The sequence below is a fragment of the Grus americana genome, chromosome 5 (genome assembly GCF_028858705.1).
Source record: "Grus americana isolate bGruAme1 chromosome 5, bGruAme1.mat, whole genome shotgun sequence".
NCBI lineage: Eukaryota > Metazoa > Chordata > Aves > Gruiformes > Gruidae > Grus > Grus americana.
Window position 1 is genome coordinate 36868350 of NC_072856.1, and position 24485 is coordinate 36892834.

Below are 24485 nucleotides of genomic sequence, written 5' to 3' on the forward strand. Positions count from 1 at the left end.
CTCTCTCAGATAGGATGAGAACGTGTAAAAAAATTAGATGTATTTATGCACATATTTATCCCCTCTAATTATAGAAATTAATCCTCTTACTTATGACTAAAAGGTAACGTCTAAGGCGTCCCTTTGATGTTTAACAGCATCATTTGTGGCTAACATTCCAACTGATTAAGGAATAATTGTTGTTAAATGCTTTACAAGTGGATAGTGTTTAATTGAGAGGCATTCATAATTTTACGGCTTACCACAAAATGAAACGTAATTAAAAACGCAGGAATTTCCAACTGATTTTATTCTAATTATGTTTATTGTTCAGACTAATTACTGCACAAGATGGGGTACTTTTCCCCATCTCTAAATGGCACACGTCTCCCAAATATACCCTTGCAGGTTTTTCTTTTCCAGGTACAGGCTTGGGACGGCTTTCTGCAGCCTTCGTTCCCCCCCTCCCCACCCCCCCATTATAATTAAATGCTCCAGCCTTTTCTTCTCTCCTCCATGCAACACCTTGGGATGTGAGAAAGTGATGGCAGCTCTTTTCCCTCGGAGCTCGAAGTAATTGTAGAAGGGCTGATGAATTTCTTGAAGAAACACTTGCCACACACTGAGGAAACCATCTCCTAGCAGGATTTTACAAACCAAAGTAAACAAAGCACCCCAGGGGCGATTTCCTCCTTTTGCGCAGCTTACTTCTCAATTTACCTCAGAAGTGATCACAAACACACACAAGAATTACAACAGAAATCATACTTGGTCTGGGGAAGATATTACGGATGAAGAGAAGCAGAGAAATTGAAAGTGTTCAAAGGAAGGGACAGCCATTAAAATACCTGCCAGGCGCGCTGCCGTTCCCCAACCAACCTCTCCTTCTTCCCCGTGAACTCAGAAATCTCTTCAGCATGTCTTTAAATATACATATCCCTGGGAAAAAAAAATAAAAAAAAGAAAGAAAGAAAAAACCCACCACCAACCCACAACAAAAAACCCCCCACACCTCAGGTCCATCTTACCAACGCCTTTAAAACAATCTCATCCTCCCGAAAGGGGTGGGGTGGAGAAAAAAGTTACTCGGCTAATTTCACTGTTTGCTCAATCGAAGAGAGTTTAGTGTGTAAATGGATTTATTTATTCCTGAGTTTTTCCATTCTTCAGCTGGGCTCTCAGAGAAAATGAGAGAGAGGTGTCTGAGACCATGCTAATAAAAAATCAGCGCTTACAGTTAAAGCGAATAATCAGACCGGATCAGACCCTGATAAAATGGGGGCGGGGGAGGGGGCATCAAATGCCCAATACTGCTTCCAATTTGCGTTTTTCCTTTGGGTTCCAAACCGTTAAGAAAGGATCACACATATATTTATTGCTCCTTTGTCTCCTTTCTAGCAGGATCCAAACCCCCGCGCGTGTGTGCGCGGTTCGGGGGGCTGTTGCTCTCTTTGGGAGGGTTTCGGGATTCACAGGTGTGTGCTTTGGCTTGTCTCTGTCTCCCTGTACAGTTTCTCAATTCTCCTGAAGGGTTTAATCTAGGTGCGAGGGTACAAAAGTGTTTAAATTCTACTGGGGAAATAAGGGGGGGGGGGAGGGGGCGGAGGAATTCCCTCTTAGAGCAAGTTAGGAATAGCCCAAGCTTTCCAAAGGGATGTCTAAATTGGACTTAATGGAGCAATATCTCCACTTTTTTTAAAAAAAAAAACTTTTTTTTTTTCCCTTCAGCTATGAGTCCTGAATCCTTTCATTAAACTGACATAGCTTTCCAGAGATGGGGAAAAGGAGGGGTATCTGGGGTGGACATTTTATGTAAATGAGCAAATCCGAAATGTATTACAAATCCACTGTAATAAAACTGACAGTTTTGACAGTATTGACAACATAAATATATGTTGGAACACAGCAATTTCAGACACTTAACCGATGAAGCAATAAAAAGATTCGACTACAATATTTCAAATAATCGACATTGATGTTTTGATACATCATTTTTATACCTCGAATCGATCTATCACTCTGTGACCGGTCAATTTTAAGTAAAAATCTGCTGCAATTATTTACGCTATTGCCGATGACGACCTAATAACTGTTTTCAATTAATTACAGCAAAACTAAGCATTATGAGGACTAACCGGCCGTATATTCCATTGTACGGTCCCTTGCATTTCTTGTATGGAGAGCAAACATATATGTATATTGCATTCTCTTTGTGGGATCAAAAGGAAGACGTACAAAGGCAATCGCAATCTTTTAGGGGGGAAAAAAAAAAAAAACCCCAAAACAACCACCTCTCTTTCAGGAACACACCGGCGGCTCTCATCACGTACTTCTAGGAAACACGGTATAATATTTCGTCAGCTCTTTCCCTAAGCAATACCAAACCGGACTCCTAAGATTTTTATTTTTTTTCCTTTTTCTCTTTGGGCTGCGCACAGAATCCCACTTCAAACAATGGGCCGAGTAGCTCTAAAAAAAAAAAAAAAAAAAAAAAAAGAGATTCGCGCTTCGAGTGATAGCCTGTGTGTTGTGAGGGTCTCCGTATCGTTTCAAAAGAAGTAGGAGGATATTGTTCTCTCCGGACCGAGAACTCCAGTGTAAAAATGAGAGCGCTCCTCTTCTGGAGTTTTATAGGCAGCTGGAGAACAAAAGTGAATATTTTGAGTGAGCGAGAACAGAGAGGTCTGAGCAGAGTTTGGAGCCTTCTCGGATGCTCTGATATTGCACTAAAGCGATTTACTTTGCCCTAGCTGTCCTTTTTGTTACGATGTCACATTGAAAAGATGGATTTTGTTAACGCTTCGGGCTTCTTCGAACAAATGCAAACTAGATTTTTAACTACCCTGGTGGAAGCCGCCTGCCCGGCGTTAGTGGGAAGCCCTGACAGGTATTTTTCTCTTTCTGGTTTATGATGGAAATACGCACGTTGGCTGTTTATGGTCTTCACTTTTACAAACCCCCCAGCCTAAGACATAAAAAACCGCTCAGTTCTCCTCTGACATTGGCGCTTCACACGCACCCGCGTGAAATAAACCGAACAAACGCGAAGGGGGTCAGCTCTGCGCCCCTTCCCACCGCGGCCCTCCCCCCAGAGCCCGCCCGGTCGGATGGGATGCGTGGGGGGCAACGCATACCAGACCAAGCGCCCAAAGCCCCGCGGGACGCGAAAGCGCGGAGCTGGGGACAAGGGTCCCCTCCGCGCCACTCCGCGCTCCGTGTCCCGCGCCGGGGGCCCGCGTCGCGCGGCAGGCCGGGCCCTGCGTGGGTCTGCGTGGGTCTGCGTGGGGCGGCGGGATCGTGTTGGAGCCCCGCCAGATAGCGCTAGAGGGCTGCCGATGGCACCGCCGCGCCGCCGCCGCCGCCGGGGGAGAGGCAGCCCGGGGGGGGCATCCCGCAAGCGCCGGGTTACAGCCCCGCAGCCCGGGGTGGGGGAGAAAGGGGGCTCGGGAAGGGAGAAAGAACCCGGATCGTTCTTGCTTCGTGGAGGGCTGTGGGTTTTGTTTTTTTTTTTTCTTTTAAAAAAGGAGGGAGGGGTGGAAGACAGACAGTTAAAAGTGAAGTTAACAGGTAAGTAAATGAACCTCCTCCTACTCCAGCTCCCAAAGATCTCAGTCATACCGCAGTCGAGGTCAAGAAAAGTTCACCGTGATGGGCTACCATTGACTTTCTGGACTGGAAAGATTTCCGAAAAATAATAGATTGCTGAAAAGCGAAGTACACTATTGGCAGGCGGGGGGGTGGGGGTTCGGGGTGAGGAGTTAAATGAACCCAGTGATCTGCAGAAGCTAAACTGTGCATGATTTCACAGGGGCACCCGAGATGGGACCTCGAAAGTCCTGCAGCTGCGGGAAGTCGGAGGCGAATCAAAGTGGGCTGAGATGAATAAAAAGTGACTCAAGTTGTAAGAACCGACCGTAAAGGCAAAGGAAAGTGTGGTAAAGAGCGATTTTGGGGGTAGGTGTTTGAACTGTGGCATAATCCCGATTATAAAATGGAAAACATACTCTTTACACCTCACGCTTCGCCTTGCATGCAAAACAAAAAGAAAAATTCCCGTGGATTTTACCACGGGGTCACAGTGATGTAATCCCGCAGCCACATTTTATACCAGGCAGATTGCTTTCTTCATTAAATATGACACATTTCCTAGAATGATAGTTCAAGATAAAATGCCAATTCAAATATGCAAAATTTTTCATCCTGTTCCGCGATATCCTTAGCCCGTCCGTGGGAAGTTTTGCCTACAAATGTAGCCTATGTGTTTCCAAACACAATGGCATCACCCAAAAATACTTGAACTCAGCGCACAAACAAACAAACAAACATTGAATAAAGTTACAAACGAGATTAAGGTTCAAGTTATTTGTCCCTGTAGCAAGGCGTCAATTGTTCTAACAGATGTAGGGACGCTAAGAGGATTTAAACCACGCGAATTTAATAAACCAGATTAGCAATAGGTGCTTTCCACAAATGCTAGGAACCGTACAGTAAATCTAGCCTAAATTATCCATCAGACCAGAGCATCGCCTACAAGGAGTGCAGAAAATTTCCGAAGGGGTCCAATAAGATTTCGTGCAAGCATGGCTTCTTTCCCCCCAAAAAAGCCTCCTATTTGCACTAAATCTTGCGCTAGGCACACACGCGCGTACAAAACAGTGTTTTAAGATCCCCGGTGGAAAATATTCTTGAAATCTGAAATATTACCTGTTGTGCCATCCGCTTTTGCAAGGCTGTGAAGAAAGGGGGGGGGGGGGGGAGAGCGAGCGAGCGAGAGAGGCATGTCTCAAAGCCAGCAAAGGACTAAGATGCCACACTTCGGAAAGGCTGATTGAAAACAGACTCTTCTTAAGTTTTAGAGGATTTTCTCTCTCACTCCCTCCAAGGGCTAAGAAGCCGATTTGGGAGTTTGAAGGGAATAGGTTTCAGCGTCCATATTTGTTCTGGTGCACTTGTAAAATCCGATTTGAAGAGGATCTTTAGCCCTCTGATTGTCTTTGTATTGTTTTTCTTGAAACGGATCTTTTGCCCTTAATGAATCCCCACACAGCTGGACAGCTCCTGCTCGGACACTGAGAGCGCTAACCCCAAACTGACCCCAATTTGACACCACAAGATGAAATTTTACCGCCTGTTAAAACCATTTCCAGCCTCGGCAAAAGGAGCTGGCTGTTGACTGAGATGCACTTCCATACCGGACACCTCATTTCTCTTTGGACTTTTGAGCCGATCATAAAAAAAAAAAAAAAGGCAAAAAAAAAAAAAAAAGCGCCCAAACACGCGCACCCCACCGACTCGTCTCTCACACTTTTCCTGGAAACAACCTTCGCTGTGAAAGTGATGCACGAGAAATAGAAATTAGTCAATTTAATTTTCCCGAATTACTGTGTTTTAAAAGAAATATGTCACCAGGCTGAGGAAAAAAAGTAAATAAAAAATGACCTAAGAATGTGCTAGCCCCCACCCCCTGCACGTACGTATCCCATTTTCCTCCGAGTTCCCAACAGCATCTTTGTTAATAGCTGAGTACTTTCACTTAAGGGCGCTAAATTGAGATCCCTTTTTAATGGCTAAACTGTAGCGCTTTATAAACCATGTTCTCTGTGTGCTTTAATCCACTGGGATAGTGAAGAGGAAAAAGGCTTCAACTCTTTTCACGGAGAAAAAAAAAAAGACACAGGAGAAACATGAAAGCCCTTCATTTACCATATGAAATTTCACTTTCTATTAAGTTCAAATAATTTTTAAAAGTTGGTCCCTGTCCCAGATTACACACATGCACAGCAGGGCGAGCAAACGCAGGGGGTTAATTAGTTTGGGGGGGGCAGGGGGGAAAGAGAAGGAAAAAAAAAGGGAACAAGCGAAAGGAGCAGCATTGAACACTGCAAAAATCTTTGGCTGCTTTTTTTGCAGCTTTGATTTTAGATTGCTTTCTAACAATTTCTTAGTCAAGGGAACAGAGATCTACAGGGACTTCTGTGAAAAACAGAATTACGGAAAAAAAAAAAAATCCGGTCTAAAATTATATCCTAAGCAATGAAGCGCTTTCTTCTTATGGAAGCCAAGTCATCTAAAAACTTCTTTTTGAGAAGAAAACTGATGAACTTCTCCCACAGCTTGAGGTCTGAACAAATACATGGAGCTTTCAATGGAGCTAGATTACTTTTGCACGGCCACGTTACAAGGAAAGACCTCTTCTTTGGTGATACCGAAACTATTTGAAATGAGACACACTTGTATATCTCAAGAGCCAAGGCTCCGAGTTTGCACTGCCTCGGTTAAAAAACAAGTTTGGAAGCTACAAATATTTAAAACACGTCCTCTAAGCTGGCTGTATGGACTGTATCGCAATCAAATGATTCCATGCAAGTTTAGAAATCTGGCATCTTTGGGGGGGGGGGAGGGGGAGGGAGGAGGAAAAAACCAAATAGCATTCACCGATGACTAGATCTCTTTAAAAAATCTGTTAGAAAACTACAGCTGTAAAAGTAGGAAAGGATTTGCATAACCTACTGCTCTGTAGGTCTCCGCGCACCCAAAGGATTAGCCAAGCATTCATTACCATGAATATCTTGAATTACGTTACCGATTTATACGACAGAGTATAAAATACTGCACAAGAAGACTGGCTTTTTCCCTGCGAAATGAATCGACTTAACCACTGCTTGAAAGAGATCTACATACTAAGGGCTTTTTTACTCACCTCTCTTTACAGTCCCGTGAAAGTCAGTCACAGCAATTCGGTTGCTCTTAGGACTAGCTTTAATCTTGGAGGAGATCCTCTAGGGAAAAAAAAACGGGTCTGCTCTCCGGCTTCTGGCGGGTTTTAAGCAGGGTGCAACTCTGGCTAAAAGTAGGAGAGGGACTTTTCTCCATATTCCCCCCTATATTTGTAAATACAGCCCTGCTCTGCAGGGCTCGGCGCTATCGGAACACGCAGGAATGCCCACTGGCGTTTGTCAGCCCTCCACACTATCTTTCTTTATATGTGAGGGCTGATTTCCCGCAGACATCATTGTTATGATGGCTCATTTAATCAAACTGTTTAATTGCTCCGGTAATCACTATCATCATCACAGGTACTCAATCATTCATCATTTTGGAGGGGTTTATTGACCTCTGGAGCTCATTCCCTACGCCTATTAAAATCAGGCCAAATATCTATAACTACCCCTTGAGTCATTTTCTTAAAGTTTTTTTAAAAAAGAAAAAACAAAAAAACACAAAACCAACAAAAACTTAAAACCATCGTCATCATCTCGAAAAGCAAAACAAACCCAAACAAAACCTATCTGAACAAATCATATTTTTTTCTGCCGTGTATTTTTAAAAGCCATCTATGTATGAGGCCACATTCACAACTGGGTACATAATCATTGATAAATCCCACTATTAACGGGATAGTCTGTTTTAGATTTTATGTGCAGGGGACCGTGAACGAGGGTGGGGGTTGGGGAGGACAAAACTGCAGCAATCGATAGTTTGACCATCGCTCCTCCCCTAAACTTCAAGCATCCCCCATGATTGATGATCCCGGGTAGCTTTGGTAATTGACTGTTCTGAGGTAAGGCATGGTTTAGCTCCAGCAAAGTGATTGGGCGAGAGAAACACACCAAAATTAACGTGCGTGTGTGTGTGTGTGTGTGTGCCCGCGTGTGTGTTTGGAAAAGTTCATTTGGTGCTCAAGGGTGGGGGGTGCATCATCTCACTTAATTTGCTAAATAACCCCACTGTAATTAGCACTACCATTAGAAGGCATTACCGAGCTAATACTTCAGCATACATTCCACAAGCGCAACGTCGATATACGGCAAAGTCCAGCAACATACACACGTAAATACAGCGCTCACCGCCGGATCCGCTCAAAATGAACATGCAAACAAAAAATCTACATAACATCTGGATCTCTCCTACAAAAGGCTGAGCATGACTTTGTTTTTAAGCCCTTTTCAAAGCCTGGCAGCCTAATCGCAAAACTAAAAGGGATTTCCCCCGCTTCCCCCCTGTCTCCCCCCCCCCAAGACATCCACAGCGTGCTTGATAGCAGCGATCACTTAATGAAGAGCGGTGCCAAACACGGTTTGAATGAGGCGTTCTCTTCATGCCCTGGAAAATTAATTTTTAGAAAAGCACAATGAAATGTCAGAGGAAAGAAACCACGCTTGCAACATAACATGCTGGCGGAGACGCGAGTACTTGGCCGGAGCAGGCTCGCTTCCCGGGGAAGATCAACTTTGCGCGGCCCCCCCCCGCCCCCGTACACTGTAGCTCTCCGTGCCCCCGGACTCGCATACCGTTCGCGGCAACAGCGATAGCCGGAGATTTAAATAAATAATTCAGCGCATAAATCAGACGCTAAACATCGCGGTTAATCGGAAGGTATTTTGTTGCTAAAATAATCTAGCGCAAACCAACCCGGGGCTGGGCTTCTATCGCACTTTTCTTCTCGCTCTCTGCAGTTTTCCCCTGCCTCTCCCCCCTCTCGCACACACGCACTCTCCCTGTCCTTCCTCCCCTCCCTCCCTCCCTCGCTCCCTCCCTCCCTCGCTCCCTCCCTCCCTCCCTCTCTCTCGCACGCTCGCTCGCTCGCTCCTTCCTACACGCGTTGCTTCGCTCGGGGCAGGGGCTGCTGCGCGGCTCCCCCCGCGCGGCGCCGCGGCCGCCCTGCCGGCGCGCTGCGCATCACCGGCGCTCTGCCGGCTGGGGCGCCCCGCCGCCCCGCGCCCCGCCGCCCCGCGCCCCGCCGCCGCCGCCGCCGCCGCTCCCCGCCGCCGCCGCTCCCCGCCGCCGCCGCCGCCGCGCTGCAGGACTGGCTATGGCCACCACTACTTCCGGGTTCCGTCACTTCATTCTCCCGCCGATCAGCGCTGCAAAACTGAGCCTCTTCTATAAGGCAGCCAGCAGCCAACCTGCCAACACTTACTGACACTCACTCATCTCAGAGAGCGAGGGAGAGAGGGAGACAAAATACCTACCGGGAGGAGGAAAAAAAAAAAAAAAAAAAAAAAAAAGGAGAGAGGGGGAAGTCCGGGCTTTGCAAACTATTCAATTTTTCTTCGCATCTTTCCCCACCCCCCTTCACAGTACTTAAAAAAAAAAAAAACCAAAACCAAAACAACCCTATAGCGATCCTAAAAGGCAAAACCCGAGCGCGGAGTTACTGGAAGAAGAAACCGGGGTTAAAAAGATTCCTCCTCTCTTCTTCATCATCATCAACCATCATTCATTCACTACCTTGACATTCCCTGGCTTTGATTGACAGCTGGAGTGGCAAAAAGCCATGAGACACGACAGTTTGGTTACATGTGGGTTGCTGACGGGCCGATCGTAACCTTCAGTTTGGGGGCTTGACAATTTTTTTTATTTTTTTTTTTTTTTCGTAGAGAAAGAAAAAAGGAAAAAGAGAGAGAGAAAAAAGGAAAGAGAGAGAGAAAAAAGAAGAAAACACAGAAACTCATCGTGGTTCTTGACTGTTTTTTATATATTATTGTTGTTGTTATTGTTGTTGTTATTATTATTTACCCATATTGGAGGATAGGAGAAGTCTATAAGTGGGTTGCAAAAAAAAAAAAAAAAAAGGAATCTTCTTCACTCTAAATCACTTTCTTTGCTGGACTGGGATATTAAATATACGACACATCCAGGAGTTTATTGGAGCGCAGACTGATGGCGCAAAGGGTAGGTTTAAATCTCCAACACTTACCTATATATAAATCCTCTCTTAAGAGGGGCCTGTCCGATTTGCTCTCCTCTGTTGCTGATGATGATGGCGGCCACTATTAAAAAATAGCAGCAAAAATTATTCACTAGCTTTTTGTGTGTGTGCGTGAGTGTCTCTCTGTGTGTGTCTCTCTCTGCAATTGTTCCACGCTTTTTTCCTCTCTAGCTTTTCCCCCAGCAGCGCGATTTCCCTGCTCTCTGCCTGCTCAGTAGCACGGGTTTCACAGGGGAAAGCTTGCTGCTGCTGCTGCTGCTGCCGCCGTTACTGCCGCTGCCTAGGAAAGACTAAGAAATACATATGTGTGTCTGTGTATATACGAACGTATATATATGTATACACATATAGCTGCTTTTTTTTTTTTTTTTTTTTTGTCTCTGGCTTTGACAAGGACAAGGGGAATTGCTACTAAATAATGTTTCTGGTAACTTTCAGATTATTTCCCCCTTTATCTCCCCCCCCTCCCCCCCCGATGCACCCTACCTTTCCTCTCTCCTTCCCAATGTTGATTTATTTATATAGTTGCTTTTGATTCTGCTTGTTTATTCATTTATATTATTTTTTTTGTCCTTCCTTTCTAATGCAGAGTAACTCTAGTTTCTCTCCTCCGTTTCCTTCCTTTTCATCCCCGTTTCCTTGTTAGGGTTTCTCCTGCCCGTGCTGAAGAGGACCATCTCCCCCCGCACACACAGGCAGGCACACACACTTTCCCCCTTTACCTCTCCCCGCACCCCCACTCCTCCCTCAGCCTCTCCAGCCTCTGCTCCCGATCCCAGTTGATTTCATTTTGCACATTTCTCTCTCTGTTGTGGCTGTTCTTGTTTTGTTTTGCTCTGTTTGTGTCTGTCCGGGTGCTTTACTCTCTTCTGACTTTTGTTGTTGTTGTTTGTTTGTTTTTTTATTCCCCTCTCTCTCTCTCTCTCTATCTCTCTCTCTCCCTCTTTCTCTTTCTTTCTTCTCTTCCGGCCCGTTTTTTGACAGTACGATGAGCTGCCCCACTACGGCGGGATGGACGGAGTAGGGGTGCCGGCGTCCATGTACGGGGACCCCCACGCCCCCCGGCCGATCCCCCCGGTGCACCACCTCAACCATGGGCCGCCGCTCCACGCCGGACAGCACTACGGCGCCCACGCCCCGCACCCCAATGTCATGCCGGCCAGCATGGGCTCCGCTGTCAACGACGCCCTGAAGCGGGACAAGGATGCGATCTACGGGTAGGTGCCGCCGGGCCGCCCGGCGCCATGGCCCGGCTCCGCAACGCCGGTGCCCGCGGAGCGGCGAGGGCAGGAGCGGGGCGGGCGGGCGGGCGGCGGGGGCTCCCGCGGGGCCGCGGTGGCGGGCGGCGGCGAGCCGAGCCCCGGAGCGGGGCGGGGGGGAAGCCCCGGCGGGCCCGGCAGCAGGGCGGAGGCCGGGGAGCCCCCAGCCGCCCGCTCCGGAGGGAGACCCGCGCGGTGGCACTGCTACCGCTGGCAATTTCAGGGCGAGTGTAATCCCAGCCTGAGTCTTAGCTGAGGTGCCAGCACCCACGGGAAACGGGTCCTGGAAAAACAGACCTCTCGGGGAAAGAGACTGGGCTGGGGGGAGGTGGTGTTGCCTTCTCTCTCTTTTTTTTCTTCTTATTTTCCTTTTTTTTTTTTTTCCCCCCGTGTTTTTTTTGTCTTTCTCGGAAAGGCCCCAGTTAGGAGTTCAGACAGGAGAGGTGGCTCTCATTGCTCTGGATTTTAGTCGGAGAAGTGTTGTTCTGGTGTTCTCCTTCGTGCCATAATAACACTCTTCCAACACTGTAAATAAAGAGCTATTCACATCGCGGAAGGTATAAAAGGGATTCGCTTCTCGTAAGCAGCTCTTCCCTGAGACAGAAGAAATAAATACATTGGGGGCACTGAGCTGAGTTTTCTATTTAGGAAAAAAAGAACATGAGGAAAGAGAAACGCGTACCCAACAAAACTCAAGCCTGTGCCAGGGCATTGCTCGGGGGGGAATGACACCGATTCCCTTCAGTGCCTTTTAGAAAAAATACTAAATGATCCTAAAAGGAGAGATAGTAGCATCTATGACAGAGTGTGGGGCCTTGATCGGGCACCAAAGGGGAAAAGAGACAAATGCATGCTTACTACTTAGCACGCAGATAAAATATTTTTTTCTGACTACACCAACTATGGGAAAATATTTCGCGAAGTGCTCCCTCCCTCCGCCCCCTCCCCAGCTCACTTATCTGGACAGCTGGTATTTTACTTGGGTGTGCTTCCTAAGCCAGGAAACTTCACCACATTTTTGTTAGCAGGCCCCTTGAAAAATAAAATTACGTATTAAGTAGTTTGCAGTTGCCTAGCCGTGCTTCTCATTTTAGGTCATAGCTGGAGGGTAGGGATGGGATCTTCCAGGTTTCGCGTTATTTTAAGCTGTGGCGAAAAGTGTAAGATTCCCAGCTGAGCTGCTGCCTGCGTGAGCGTGTTTGGTGCCTTGTGCGTTTGGAGGAGAGGTCACTTTTGTCCTCATCTCTGGGGAATGCACGGGGGATGCGGCTCGGGCACTGCAATTTCAAAAGGAAAAGAAAAAAAAAACCCACAAACCCCAAACAAACCCTAAACCACAACACCAAAACCTGCATTTTTTATTTCAAAATGTTGCTCTCCCCTGCTCTGCCCGAAGCAATGCTGCGAGGCTGCGGAGTGTGACCGTGTCCGTGTCTGTGTGTCCGTGTATTTAAAAAAAAAAAAAAATACTTGTTGATTAGAGCTCTTCTTTCCCCCCTTTCCCCCACCCCCTCCCCTCTCTTTGTGTGCCACTGCCCGGTAGGCACCCGTTGTTCCCCCTCTTAGCTCTGGTCTTTGAGAAGTGCGAGCTGGCGACCTGCACGCCCCGGGAGCCCGGCGTGGCCGGCGGGGACGTCTGCTCCTCCGACTCCTTCAACGAGGACATCGCCGTCTTCGCCAAACAGGTCCGGCACCTCTCCCCCCGCCCCCGGCCCTTCCCAGCACTCCCGCCACCTCCTCAGCTCCTCGACCCGCACGGCCAGGCACTCGCAGGGGGCAGCCCCCCCTCACCCCCCCCCACCCCCCCCCAGCGCCCCCTCTCCGGCCGCCGGGGGGGTGGGAGGGAGCGGCGGGGGTGCGCGCTGTCGGCCGGGCTGGCCCTGACTCTCCTCCTCCGGGACCCCCTCCACGCTGCCGGGCTGAGACTCCTGGCCCTCGCCCTCCCGCGTGAATGAAAGGGAAATGTAACTGTGGCCGAGTTTTGGAGGCAGAGGGAGCGGGAGAAAGGCAGGAGATCAAAAAGACAGGGCTCGTGTGGCAAGGGCGGCCGGCTCGGCACTGGGCTGGCAGGAGCGGAGCAGGCTCCTGTTCACAGCACGGGTGACTCCGGCGCATCCAGCCGGATTTTGGTCTGACCTGTACCGGCCAGTTTTGTCACAGCGGTTTTTTTGCCCTTCGAGTGATTCGGTTACAGGGCTGAGGAGAGAAGCTGTAATTCACGCCGCTTTTCCTTCGTCTTGCAGGTCCGCGCTGAAAAACCACTTTTTTCTTCAAATCCAGAGTTGGACAATTTGGTAAGGCCTGCTCACCCCTCTGCCCCGTTCCCCTCTCGCCCTTCCCGACCCCACCGCCAGCTGCCGGCAAGCGCCCTCCGCCGTCGGGGGCGGCGGGGCAGGCGGCTGCCGGCCCAGGCACCCAGGCTGCGCGGGCAGGGGAGGGGGAGAGCCGGGAGGCTGGAAAGCTACCGTCAAGCGAGAGGCTTCAAAGAGCTGCACTTTTAAAGTGAGCCAGGGCAAACTCTCGAGCCCCAGTGCATTGCAAAGCTGTGTTTGAAAGCCACGGGAAGCTAAAGTGAAGGAAATAACTGCTTAAGAAGAGAGAGCTGGAGATTTCTAACGTAATTCTTTTGCTAATGTGAACGATTTCAATATTCAAAGTGTCTGAATCTGCTTGTAAAGAAGATGCCAAACTATTCATCCTCCCCCCCTCCCCTTTCTCCTGCGGGCGGTGGGGGGGTGGGAGTGTGTGCTTGACTTCTCTGCGGACCCTCAGAGATGAGGGCCGGAGTGTTGAGAGGGAGCGAGGGAAAGAGGAAGAGGTTTTCTCCAAGATCGCGGCAATAAAGCACTAATCACCGCTTCTGGAATAAATATGATAAAAATCAAGTGCTTATGTTAAAGTTGATCAAAATTGTTCAAGCGTGACCAATGAGCTAAAATCCTGGATAATGATTGCGCGCCCTGACAATCCCCTTCTCCCCCTCGCCCACTCGGGCTCGCAGCTCTGCACAGCCCCCGTGCTCTTGTCTCCCACGTAACCCCTTGCTCAAAACTTTCTTGCAGATGATCCAAGCAATACAAGTACTAAGGTTTCACCTTTTGGAATTAGAAAAGGTAAGAGCCACGGAGGTGGGCGGGGGGCAAACCATTCCCTCCCTGTCCTCCCCGGTCCCCCCTCCTTGGCTGTTGGGGATGACTTGTAAACATGGCCAGAGGAGACAGGGGAAACGCAGTGTGATGCTGTAACCTGTGCCATCAGAGCATGTGACACCCGACAGCCATGCCCAGCCCGGCATTATTTTTTTTTTTCAGCGTAATATCAACCGAGTCATTAAATACATATTATTAAACCCCTTCCATCGTTCTTACCCCTTCCCTCAGTAGAAGCTCTTTTCCTGACTGGGAAATAATATGTTTAACAAAAAGGAGAAATGAAAGCACTCCTGCCTTTCTCCAGCTCTGGCAGGCATATTAACCCCAAGCAAGTACGAAATGTTTGGAAGAGGCAGGGGGCCCCTGCGCGGCGTGGGGAGGGGGTTGTGCCCTAGGACGAGAACGGCTCTTCCCACAGCCTTAGCGAGCAGCTTCGTTTTACTTCTCCCGGCCACTTAGACCTTTTGTTTTTAGCCCCGGTTTAAACCGATCCCGTCCCGAGTGACTAGTTGTACCTGTCTGGGCTGTGTATGCTCCAGAGATACCGCCTGGGTCCAGCTCCCAGTGTTCTGATGTTATCATCAAATCGGATTTTCCTCCGCACACCAGACTGAGCCCACTATCTCTCTCTCTCTAACTTGTTGCTGCGGCAAGTCTCTAGAGAATAATATGTGCTGCAACAATTTCTCTATTGTTTCCTTGCCTTCAACTATTGTGCCCCTTAATTAGAGTTACTTGTGGAGTAGATCAGAGGGTTGTTCTTGCTACCAAAAAAAAAAAAAAAGTTGCAATCTGATATTTGGCCATTATTGATACTATTATTCTTGTTACTGTTTTCAGGTTCATGAATTGTGCGATAACTTCTGCCATCGGTACATTAGTTGTTTGAAAGGAAAAATGCCAATAGACCTCGTTATTGATGAAAGGGATGGCAGCTCCAAATCAGACCACGAAGAACTCTCAGGATCTTCCACAAATTTAGCCGATCATGTAAGTCCTTCTGATTTCTTTATGGCACTTTTTTAAGACTTTAACCTGCTTAGAGGACCTGTCCCCCATCTCATTGTTTTGCTGCTGTTGTCTGTTAGTATTATTATTATTATTATTACTACTACTTTAACCTCCTGCAAGCTCGGATCCCATCTTTACACTTTCTTCCCTCTCGCTTTGTAAAGTTGTAGAAATGCAAAAGGTTCCTTCTGTTTCCATCTGTAAAGCAGCGAGATTGCAATGGTTTGTAAAGTTTCCTGGTCTGGGCGGCTTGGAGAGCTAGCAAACTGTCGGTTTGATGTGGGAATCGGTGCTTTCTCTTCTTCTTTGCCAACTCTGTAAGCAATGCAGCAATGTAAGGAAGGCGAGACAAGAAAGTTAGGGAGAAAGTTTGCTGATTTGCTCCCCCTCCCCTCTCGTGGGGATGACAAGTGATGAGAATTATTGGCAATACTACATTGCATTAAAAAAAAGGGGTTAGCACATTAGAGTTTCCAATGCTTGTGCTTTATAGCAACTTATTGTCAGAATATGGACTTATTGCCAAACGCCTGAAGCATCTTCATAATAAAAGACAGTAACCTTGATGAAGCAATTATTAACAATGTATTACTGAAAGCTGGAGAGAATGATGATTGAGTAACCGTAGGTTAGCGGTTGATTTTAACACTTTAGGAGTTGGTGAATTAGTGTTATGTGTGTAGGACTGAACGTTGGTGTGCGTGGTAAGGAGAGTGCCTTTGTTTTTCCGGGTTTTGGAGCGGCTCTTGTGATCCTTCAAAAGATGTAGACGCGGAGAGGCTTCGGGATGTGAAGGGAAAGATTGCAGCTGGTACCGCAGAAAAGGGAAGGAATAGCTCTGGTTAAAAAGAGTGGGTGTGAACTCTAGTTTATTTATAGGAACGCATCCCTGGGGGGAAAAGGGGTTTACACAGTTTTAGTTTCAATTGAACTCATAATCTAAATGATACAGTCCAATATTTTAGCGGTTGAAATATTAATTTAACACCCGGTGTGAAGTTAACCATGCTTTCTGCACAGGCGCCTGCCTTTATTTCCCAGTGTGTCAAGAAGAGTAGCTGTAAGCCCAGGGAGAATGAGCTTTCTAGGAGCTTTTGTTTCCTTTGAAAACATGTTGTTTGTGTGTGTATTTGATAATTACATTAGACCTGGACTGAAGTTGAATTGGGAGATAAAATAATAATAAATTCTTCTAAATGCCCCACTTCTGGCACGGCTTAGTTCTAGAGCCCGGGAAATATTTTTGGACCCAAGCCTTAGCTTTCATTTTCTCATTTGTATTCGGTAAACATTGCAGGACAAGGTTTTTGCGATGTTTTACGTTTTAAATCTATTATTTTGAGCGAAAAAAATGTATGCAGAGGTTCCTGAAAGTTTCTCTGCTTATCAGCTATCTCACACATAGATAATAAACTCCATGAGGCATGACACTATTTCAAAAATATTTGTTTTATGGTATTTTACAACACTAAACTCGCGTGCATACGTATTCTGGGAGAGTACTAGAAAAGAAATTGAAATGAGTGGCAACCTGAAAGATAGGGGGTCATTGTGTATAATTCAGAGCAACAGAAAAAAAAGTACGTGTTTTTCCAGTATAGTTTCTTTACAAGAGTGTGTTTCAAGTGGAAGTGTAGAAATGGAGCATGCTTATGTTTATATTGAAGAGATTAGATAAACTAGCCTGTTTAGGGTTCTGGCAGATGGCGAATGCTCAAGCCAATTTGCAGTGCGCCATTATAATATTTAAATTCACACACAATGATAGGACAGGGGTGGAGGGGGTTAGCATTTTGATAATTTGATAACTATTATCTTCCCTAAGGAGAATCTCCTCTTGCTTTTGTGGCCCAAAAAAACAAACTCAAATAAATATGACAACCCATTTATCTTGCACCCGTTAGGGTTTACCACTTCATTGGGTATTATAATTTAAAGCCTTTTATTTCCTGGAGATTTGAGCTATAACATTTTTACTTTAGCCCCCTGCTATTTGTTTTGAAAGGAAGCAATAATTTGTGCAACCAGAACACCAACTGGGAAATGAAGAGTTGTATCACATAGTTACATTTTATTCATGCGTTTTGGGAAATGTGTCTCCTTATTGGATTTTTTTTTTTTTGGTATATTAGCTTGTTTTCCCAACAAAACTTCAACACTCTGTTAAAGCTTAGTCAAACTACCGTGTGCGTATGCGTTTATGTTTGCACTGTACAAGGCTCCAGCAGGAAGAAATCCACTTTTATTCATAAAGAAGGAAAAGCTTTAAAAAATAGCTAATACAAACATGCAAGACTATCAAAAAACGAGCTATCATTTGTGAGCATCTACCTGCAAATGTAGTAGTTCAAGCATGCAAATTTGTCCAATTTGACTCTCCAGGTTTATTTTTTCATTTGCTTTGATATGCATATTTAATATATAGCCTCAGGCTAGATCTCATTTGGTGAAAGTTGGTGCAGGGGTGATGATGAGCCACTTCAGAAGGACAGAGACAGCATGTTGTTTCCTCTGTTTTATGTATTGGCCCACTATTCTGATCCATGGGTCTTCCCCTCATGGTTTTATTTGCACATGAAATACTAGGAGCATTTCAACTGATTGGCTATGAATAATGATAGCCAAAAAGAAGTGTAGTTTAATTTGTTGTGTGCCAAGGTTTCTCTTGTGGAGGTGACAGTTTGTGACAGCTGTTTGACACCCCAAAAATCCATACACCTCTATTCTTATTAAGTGGTATAAAGCTACACTGAGCATGTTTAATGTCAGTGCGAGGGGTGGTGGCGGTGACAGTGCTGAACTAGGAACTAAGGCAGCTCTCAGTTTTATTCCTTTGCTAGACCTGAAAGCAGGCAGAAGGGAAAGTAACAGAAAGAATTGTAGGATTAGCCAATATTTACCATAAGACTTTAAACGGGGTACTCAAATAGTGCACGCTTCCCTTTTCAAAATCTACTGCTCTACTACTTATGTAACTTAATTGGAACCCAAAACCAAAATCAACAAAGGAATGAACTCTTCAGAGATATACCTGTGCTGGGAAAAGGAGACAGCTGTAAGCGGTTGTGTTATACGTGTTTGGTAATAAATGTGTTTATCGAATTTTATTTTAGTGTGCTATTAACTGTTATGTAATACAGTAAGTGTAAAGGGTCCAGGGACTTGGTAGATCAAATAGTGCAGCACTGGCCACAAGAAGCTGAAACTTTTGTTATTACTCTGCTGTGTTTAGTAAATATAACAGCCCATAATTAGTGTTTGAATTTTTAACACCCTCATATTTTTTTATTGCTCTGAGGTATTAGCTGTAGATGGAAAGAAGGTAATTACAGCTATGCCCTGGCTGAACCAGATCGGTTAGGGGAAAAATAAAAAAGAAAAGAAAAGAGGAAAGAAACCTTTCCAGCTGCAGTTCAAGTTGAGTTTCCCAGCACAGACAATCTATTACTGTTCAATATAAACATTCTGGGCCCTATCCTGCATTCCGTGTTCAGCCTAAATTATCTGCTGAGATTGCCAATAAATCTTTTTTTTTTTTTTCTTTCGAGCTATTCAAATCTGAAAAACATAATGCTTGCGAAATTTGGAGATTTTTAAACTTTTTTGAGCATAGGATAACATTTTGAACTTTAATTGCATTTCTTTTGTACCTGGCTTCACCTGGTGCCACACAATTCTTCCTTTAGCACAAATCTACTTTGAAGCCTAGTAATTCTCCCATAGAAATTTATGGCTCTCCTTCTGCTGGCTTTTGTGGGAATAGGATCAGGGCCTGAGTCTTTCTGATATTTGTTTATATTTTCTAGTTAATTTGCAGCTGAGAGGTAATAATATACAGATCATCATTTATAAAATGTAATTAAAAATGGATAGAAATATACATACATCTCTTTTTTATAAAAGGACTGTTGACAGATTAGAAATCTGATGCCTCAGCTGCAGAAGAGAAATATTAGTCTGAATATTGAACCTTTCAGCTCTCAAATGAGGAGATACTTTCATTTTGTACTTTTGGGCATCCAGATATTTGACATTTCTTTAATATTTCTTCTCAAAGAATGGTCTGTGCAAATTCCTGACATCTTGCAGATGAGAAGAAAATAAAAATAGGGTAATATGTATCTGTTCCGGTTGTATTATTAAACCTGTAGGTAAGATTTCACTGAGTAACGAGGAAGTAATTGGGGGCCTGATGCTGCAGTCTCCAGGTATGCCACACTTTGGTGGACTTCAGTGGGAGTTTTGAGTGTGCCAGAAACGCAGGATCAGACCCCAAAGGTGCCCTTTCTGTTCGTAGTGTGTCAGAACGGAAACTAAGTAGGTAACGGCAATAATAATAAGGCAAACTTTTTTTCTTTAATGACCATATTTCTTAGTATGTGGCTTAAGACTTAGGACGTTACGGTAGACCCTGTGCTTTCTGAAGGGGCGAGGAGCATCAGGAACTTGCTCAGACTGTAGACAATGTTGTGTTATTTTCTTTTTTTGATGGGACAAGGTACTCTACAGTCAAAGGTAATCTGCAGCTGAAATTTGAATGTTTTAATTTTAAACTGGGTTCTCTCAGATGGAACTGATAATGTATTTCATTATCTATTTGATGCCGGTGTTCCTTCTTTGGTTTGAGCTGTCTATCAGTCTAGATTACGTGTAGCCACACAGAATGACGTAGAAGGACAATTAAAAAAACAACAGCCCCCCGATTTTTCAAGTCTCAGTTCCTTGCTGACAGGTGGATTACATGTCTGATTTCAATCTTAATTGAAAAATACAAAGCATGCAGCTTTTCAGAACATTGCCATGTTCTAGGAGTGTCAAAAAATTCCTCCTGACACTTTCCTCAAATGCAAAATCAAGGGACAAGAATTAAAACTTGTACATATATGCACATATATACACAAATATCTGATAGATCACAATGCCTTGTGCTTTGTCTAAATTGTGTAATTCTGATACAAAAAAAAAAAGTTATCATATTAAATATGCATCTGTAAGAAAATAAACTTTAGTAATATCAGGAGTAGTCTTTTTTAGAAAACATATATATCATGTCAAATTAGAGTTTCTCATGGCTCATTTACTTATTGAAAGTTTCTTTACATAGTAAGTTTAATATTACTGCACTCCACAACGGTCTCTAAGATACCATCCTGAACTTTATACATACGAAACACAGACAGACACAGATGCACACACAGAAACACACGTGCATGTATGTTAGAGGTTTCTGTGTCTGGCACAGTATATCATCTTTTGATATACCATGGTACCTAGATACAGATTTTTGTGGTATGAATCACATCAGTCATTCCACTGTGTTTACAAGTGTTACCTGTAAGAATAAGGTGAGCAGGATTTGGCTTGTGTTTGGGGGGGAAATGCCATCCCTATCCGTAGTTCAGTTCGGTTTTGTGTTTGCAAAATTAATCTACTAGAGCAACCTCCAGACCTTTGAGTCCAACCATCTTCCCAAAGAAGGAGCCCTAGAGCCATTGTAGTTTCTTTTATGAAAGTAAGCTGTGTTTTATTTGTTCCTGCAAGATCAATGGTTTTGTCCATTTCATCGGATAAAATGTAAGAAGGGCCTCATCCTGTCACAGTTGTAAACTTAAAACTTCAGTTAACTTCTGTGAGCCAAATCCTGCTCAGCTTACTCACATGGGTATCAGCTGGCCTTGATTGATTTTACTTCCCAGTTATAAATAAGAAGCAAATTCCTTATGGTTAATTGAGTCTTTAATATCACCTTAAAAAGCAGTGTGAGATCAGAATCAGCCCTAGCAGGACTACACACACTCACGAAAAATTAGCCAGACTTCGCCCAGGGGAAATTCTGGGCATACAAAGTAAGAACTGCAATTTAACAGAAGGTTATCCTGCCTCAAAATTCTCTGTTACAACATCTCTGCTCAAGAAATCCTGTAGCAGTTAAAAACTCTTACAGTTTCCACCAGATCTGCAGCATCGACAAAAGAGTAACGCATCAGATTTGCTTTGTATACCAGGAGACTCTTGTCTTTTCTCTTACTCTTTTCTAGATTTAGCAAAATTCAATGGTGATGCTAAATCAATTTTTTTTTTTTTTAACTTTCAAGGGAAAAAACACTGGCAAAATTGTGTTTTCTAGGGAAGGCTGTGTGTGTAAATGAGAAACAGTGGATAGCAGCGGAGTGATCTCCTGTGGCCCTGCTAGTACAAGCTTTCCCCATATTGTCTCCTGCTTTTATATTAATTACAACTTGCATTATCAGCTGCGAGTCTGTAGCCCAGCAAATAGAAAATACTGCCCCTGGAGACCTAGCTTCTTGTATCTATTTTCCATCTCCTTCTATTGTGCTCTACTCAGTATTCACTGCTTTTCTCCTGGTAACACTGCTCTTTAACACAATTAGGTAAGAGCAAGAGGAGCACCATATTTGACTCCCAATTATTAAAACTACTGGGAATAGATACATGTGTGCTGTTTACCTTCTACGGTATCTGGCATTAGTTTAGGTCATATGTGTGTGAAAATTGTGTAATATGCACACGTACACAAAACAGGCAATTGTATTTTGGCAGACGCCATCCTCACTCTTCAATGTGTTTCTGCAAAGTGTATTACTAAAACTTGCAAGAAGATATGAGAAGCCATGCTAACAGTTTGCGTAATTTATCTAAAGCTAACTGCTTTTCTGTTGGGTTTTTTGTTTGTTTGTTTGTTTTTTCACAGTGTGATACCTTAACACAAATTTCATTGAAATGAATAGAAAAAATTGCCATTAATGTTAGCAGGCTTTAGATCAGGATCTCTCTAGATACCTGAACTATACTAAGAAAGCATTTCTAGTAAACTATACTTTAGATGTGTCATTGAGCTCCATTTTTTTTTTGGTGAAAACATACATAAAATAGCTACTTATGATTAGGCATTTGGCCAAGAAGTTTTTCGTGAGGGATGAAAAGTCTAGGGGAGAAAAAGAGAAGTTTGTTCACACGTACAATGATCTTAGTCCAAAGCAAAAGAATGCTGCCTTCTTGTGAGGCTGTAAACTCCACCCCTAGAGTTATTTGTCATTTTTTATAATATTAAAGCCTAGCTGTTTCCCTCCCTTTCAAATTCCTCCAACATTCTACTGTCGCATCTTGTAAACATCCCATCTTATTATTTCTGTCCTTCAACAAAATTCTGCCAAATTGCTTCCTCAAGAAAACTGTGTCACAAGAAATACATTGAATTCCCAATCAATACAGTCTGTCTTTCTAAAACAGGATCTACAAACGGAGGTCAAGAACAACTCAGCCTGGTAGAGACAGCAAGTGTTTTCGGCTGCGGGAAGTCTTATTCAGTGATCCTTTCCAAATCATTATGGTTTTGAAACAGAAAGGCCGGTCTAGCTTTTGAAATACTGTATGATAGGTTTTGGACGGCATTTGCCTTAAAACATAGCTGAGGTGTTACCAGTTAATTATTGTAATTTTCATATGTGTGATAAGGAGCTCCAACAGCAGCCAGCTTAAGAGAGCCTGCAGTGCATAAAATTAACATAACTCACTGTGTTCCCTGAAAAGTTTAGCCTAGGTGAACATGTTACAATTATTACATTTTCTAAAAGAAGGTTCCAGCCTGATGTTGTTGGAGGGCTAAACTCATGCTATGCTATTGTTTCTTTCCTTTTTCATGTATTTCTTCTAGCTCTTTATCTGATTACCATCCGGCAAACAGCTGACGCTAAGAGGCTGCAGAGGGCTGAAGAGCTCCTGTCTGCTGTTTGCCTTCAGCTTGAAGCTATTTGAGTGGCTTCCTAACTCAGAGATAAAAAGAGAAGCTCATAGGCACAACTGTGTTTTAATCCAGGCTGTAAAGAAACTTGCTTGGTTTTTGCATTTTATTTCCATCTGAACTTTTTGCTAACCTTATTTTCAACTTTTTTTTAGTTTTTTTTTTTTTTTTAATAACATCTGGGCTGATTGAACTTTCAAGACTTCTTTCTTTTTGTGTTTCTTTCCACCTGATTCTGTAGAATGATAGTAAAATGGGGTGGTGTTTTGTTTGTTTTTTTTTTTTTTAAATTAAATTATGGGGAGTTACAGTATTAATAGTGATTTTTGCAATCTAATTCATACAAAAACCTCAATGAATATAAAATACTATTGTTTGGTGGTTTGTTTGGTTTTTTGGTTTTTTTGTGTTTTTTTTTTTTTTTTTTTTCTCCCCCTTCCTGCTGAGATTCCATGTGAGGAAAACTAGATCAGACTTCTAGATTTTGGAGGGGGTGGTGGTTTAGTGCCATAAGTGCTGTCATGCTGTCCCTTGCATTGATAGGCTAGGCGAATTTCAGATCCTGGCCTGTCTTCTGATTTTACTCACATCTTCCTGCCGTGGAACCACATACGTGGGTGCACGTGTGCGCCTGTGTAAGGTGAAGGGGATCTGGATCCTTCTTACCCTTTGGTCACCTAGGGCTTTACCGGGAACCTTTTGAAGTCATGGGCTCTTCCCTTTGTCTCTGCTGTGATCTGGGTCAGGCCCGTTAGATTTATGTTACTGGGTATTGTAGCAAGCCGTTATTTGGCAGTTATATTTTGCGTTGCTATAGAGCATGTGGTAATAATCAGTGCTAGGAGATTACTTTGAGATGTTTCAATATATATTTTGGGACCTGATTCTAATCACACTTACACTGAATTTTACAATGGGTAAATCAGTTGATTTTGTTGAACTTATTCCTACTACACGTCGGGGTAGATGAGGTCAGAATCAGTCCTGCTCAAAGAATTTATCCAAAGTTGTCACTTGCTGCTTTCAGGATCTCCTCGTGCTTTGGTAGTCTGGTGTTATTTCACAATGCAGATTTAAAACACAATCAAACCTAAGAAGCAATTTTTTTTTTTTCGAGGGGGGATTTTTTTTTTTTTGCTTGTTTTGTTGTTGAATTATTATAATGTGCTTGATTTAAGTTGTCATATACAGGTGACAAGTAATGCAGGTCCAGCCCCTAGTCTGATCTGTTTCATGTGTTCTTGCTCTCCTTTTCTGCCAGAGGAAATTCCATCTCTTGCCTGCCTTCATGTGGTGCTGATAAAGCTCTTCCTGTACAGTAGAATTCCTGTTTTCCTTTAAGCAACAGCAGGGTATTGGGAATGATCAGGAAAGGGGAGGAGGACAGGAGGAGAATACACTCAACAAAGTAGCACTAAACTGTAACATTAAGTTTTCCTCACTTACCCTTTTAAATAGCAGCTCCTCGCTCCAGGAAAGCCAATACTCAATAAATTAGAAAGCTCGTATGAATTATGTGACTAAAGTACAGTAGTTGAGGTCTTACTTAGCCAAGTTTTGCAAACTTCGTATGTCTGCGTTCCCTTTTGTCGTGTTTTATGCATAGTAAT

General features: G+C 44.2%; 1 protein-coding gene and 1 long non-coding RNA gene across 11 annotated transcripts in view; one reads left to right on the forward strand and one right to left on the reverse strand.

The window, feature by feature from the left end:
• Positions 1–434: 434 nt before the first annotated feature.
• On the reverse strand, positions 435–8010 carry LOC129207005 (uncharacterized). Its single transcript, XR_008577344.1, has 3 exons — positions 6680–8010; positions 2271–2448; positions 435–918 (listed from the first exon to the last, which is right to left on the reverse strand). It is a non-coding gene; the product is annotated as an uncharacterized LOC129207005 (long non-coding RNA).
• A 553-nt stretch (positions 8011–8563) lies between these two features.
• Positions 8564–24485, forward strand: part of MEIS2 (Meis homeobox 2) — a 174168-nt gene continuing 158246 nt past the window's right edge. For 7 of the 10 annotated variants that reach the window (XM_054827277.1, XM_054827281.1, XM_054827279.1 and 4 more), the window contains exons 1-6: positions 8564–9654; positions 10676–10908; positions 12494–12635; positions 13194–13244; positions 14013–14063; positions 14943–15092. In XM_054827277.1, coding sequence (XP_054683252.1) covers positions 9643–9654; positions 10676–10908; positions 12494–12635; positions 13194–13244; positions 14013–14063; positions 14943–15092 — 639 coding nt within the window. In that variant the 5' untranslated portion in view covers positions 8564–9642. Of the gene's footprint in view, positions 9655–9728; positions 10119–10675; positions 10909–12493; positions 12636–13193; positions 13245–14012; positions 14064–14942; positions 15093–24485 lie in introns of those variants that run through there. The other 3 variants (XM_054827278.1, XM_054827280.1, XM_054827286.1) reach the window with 3 other exon arrangements.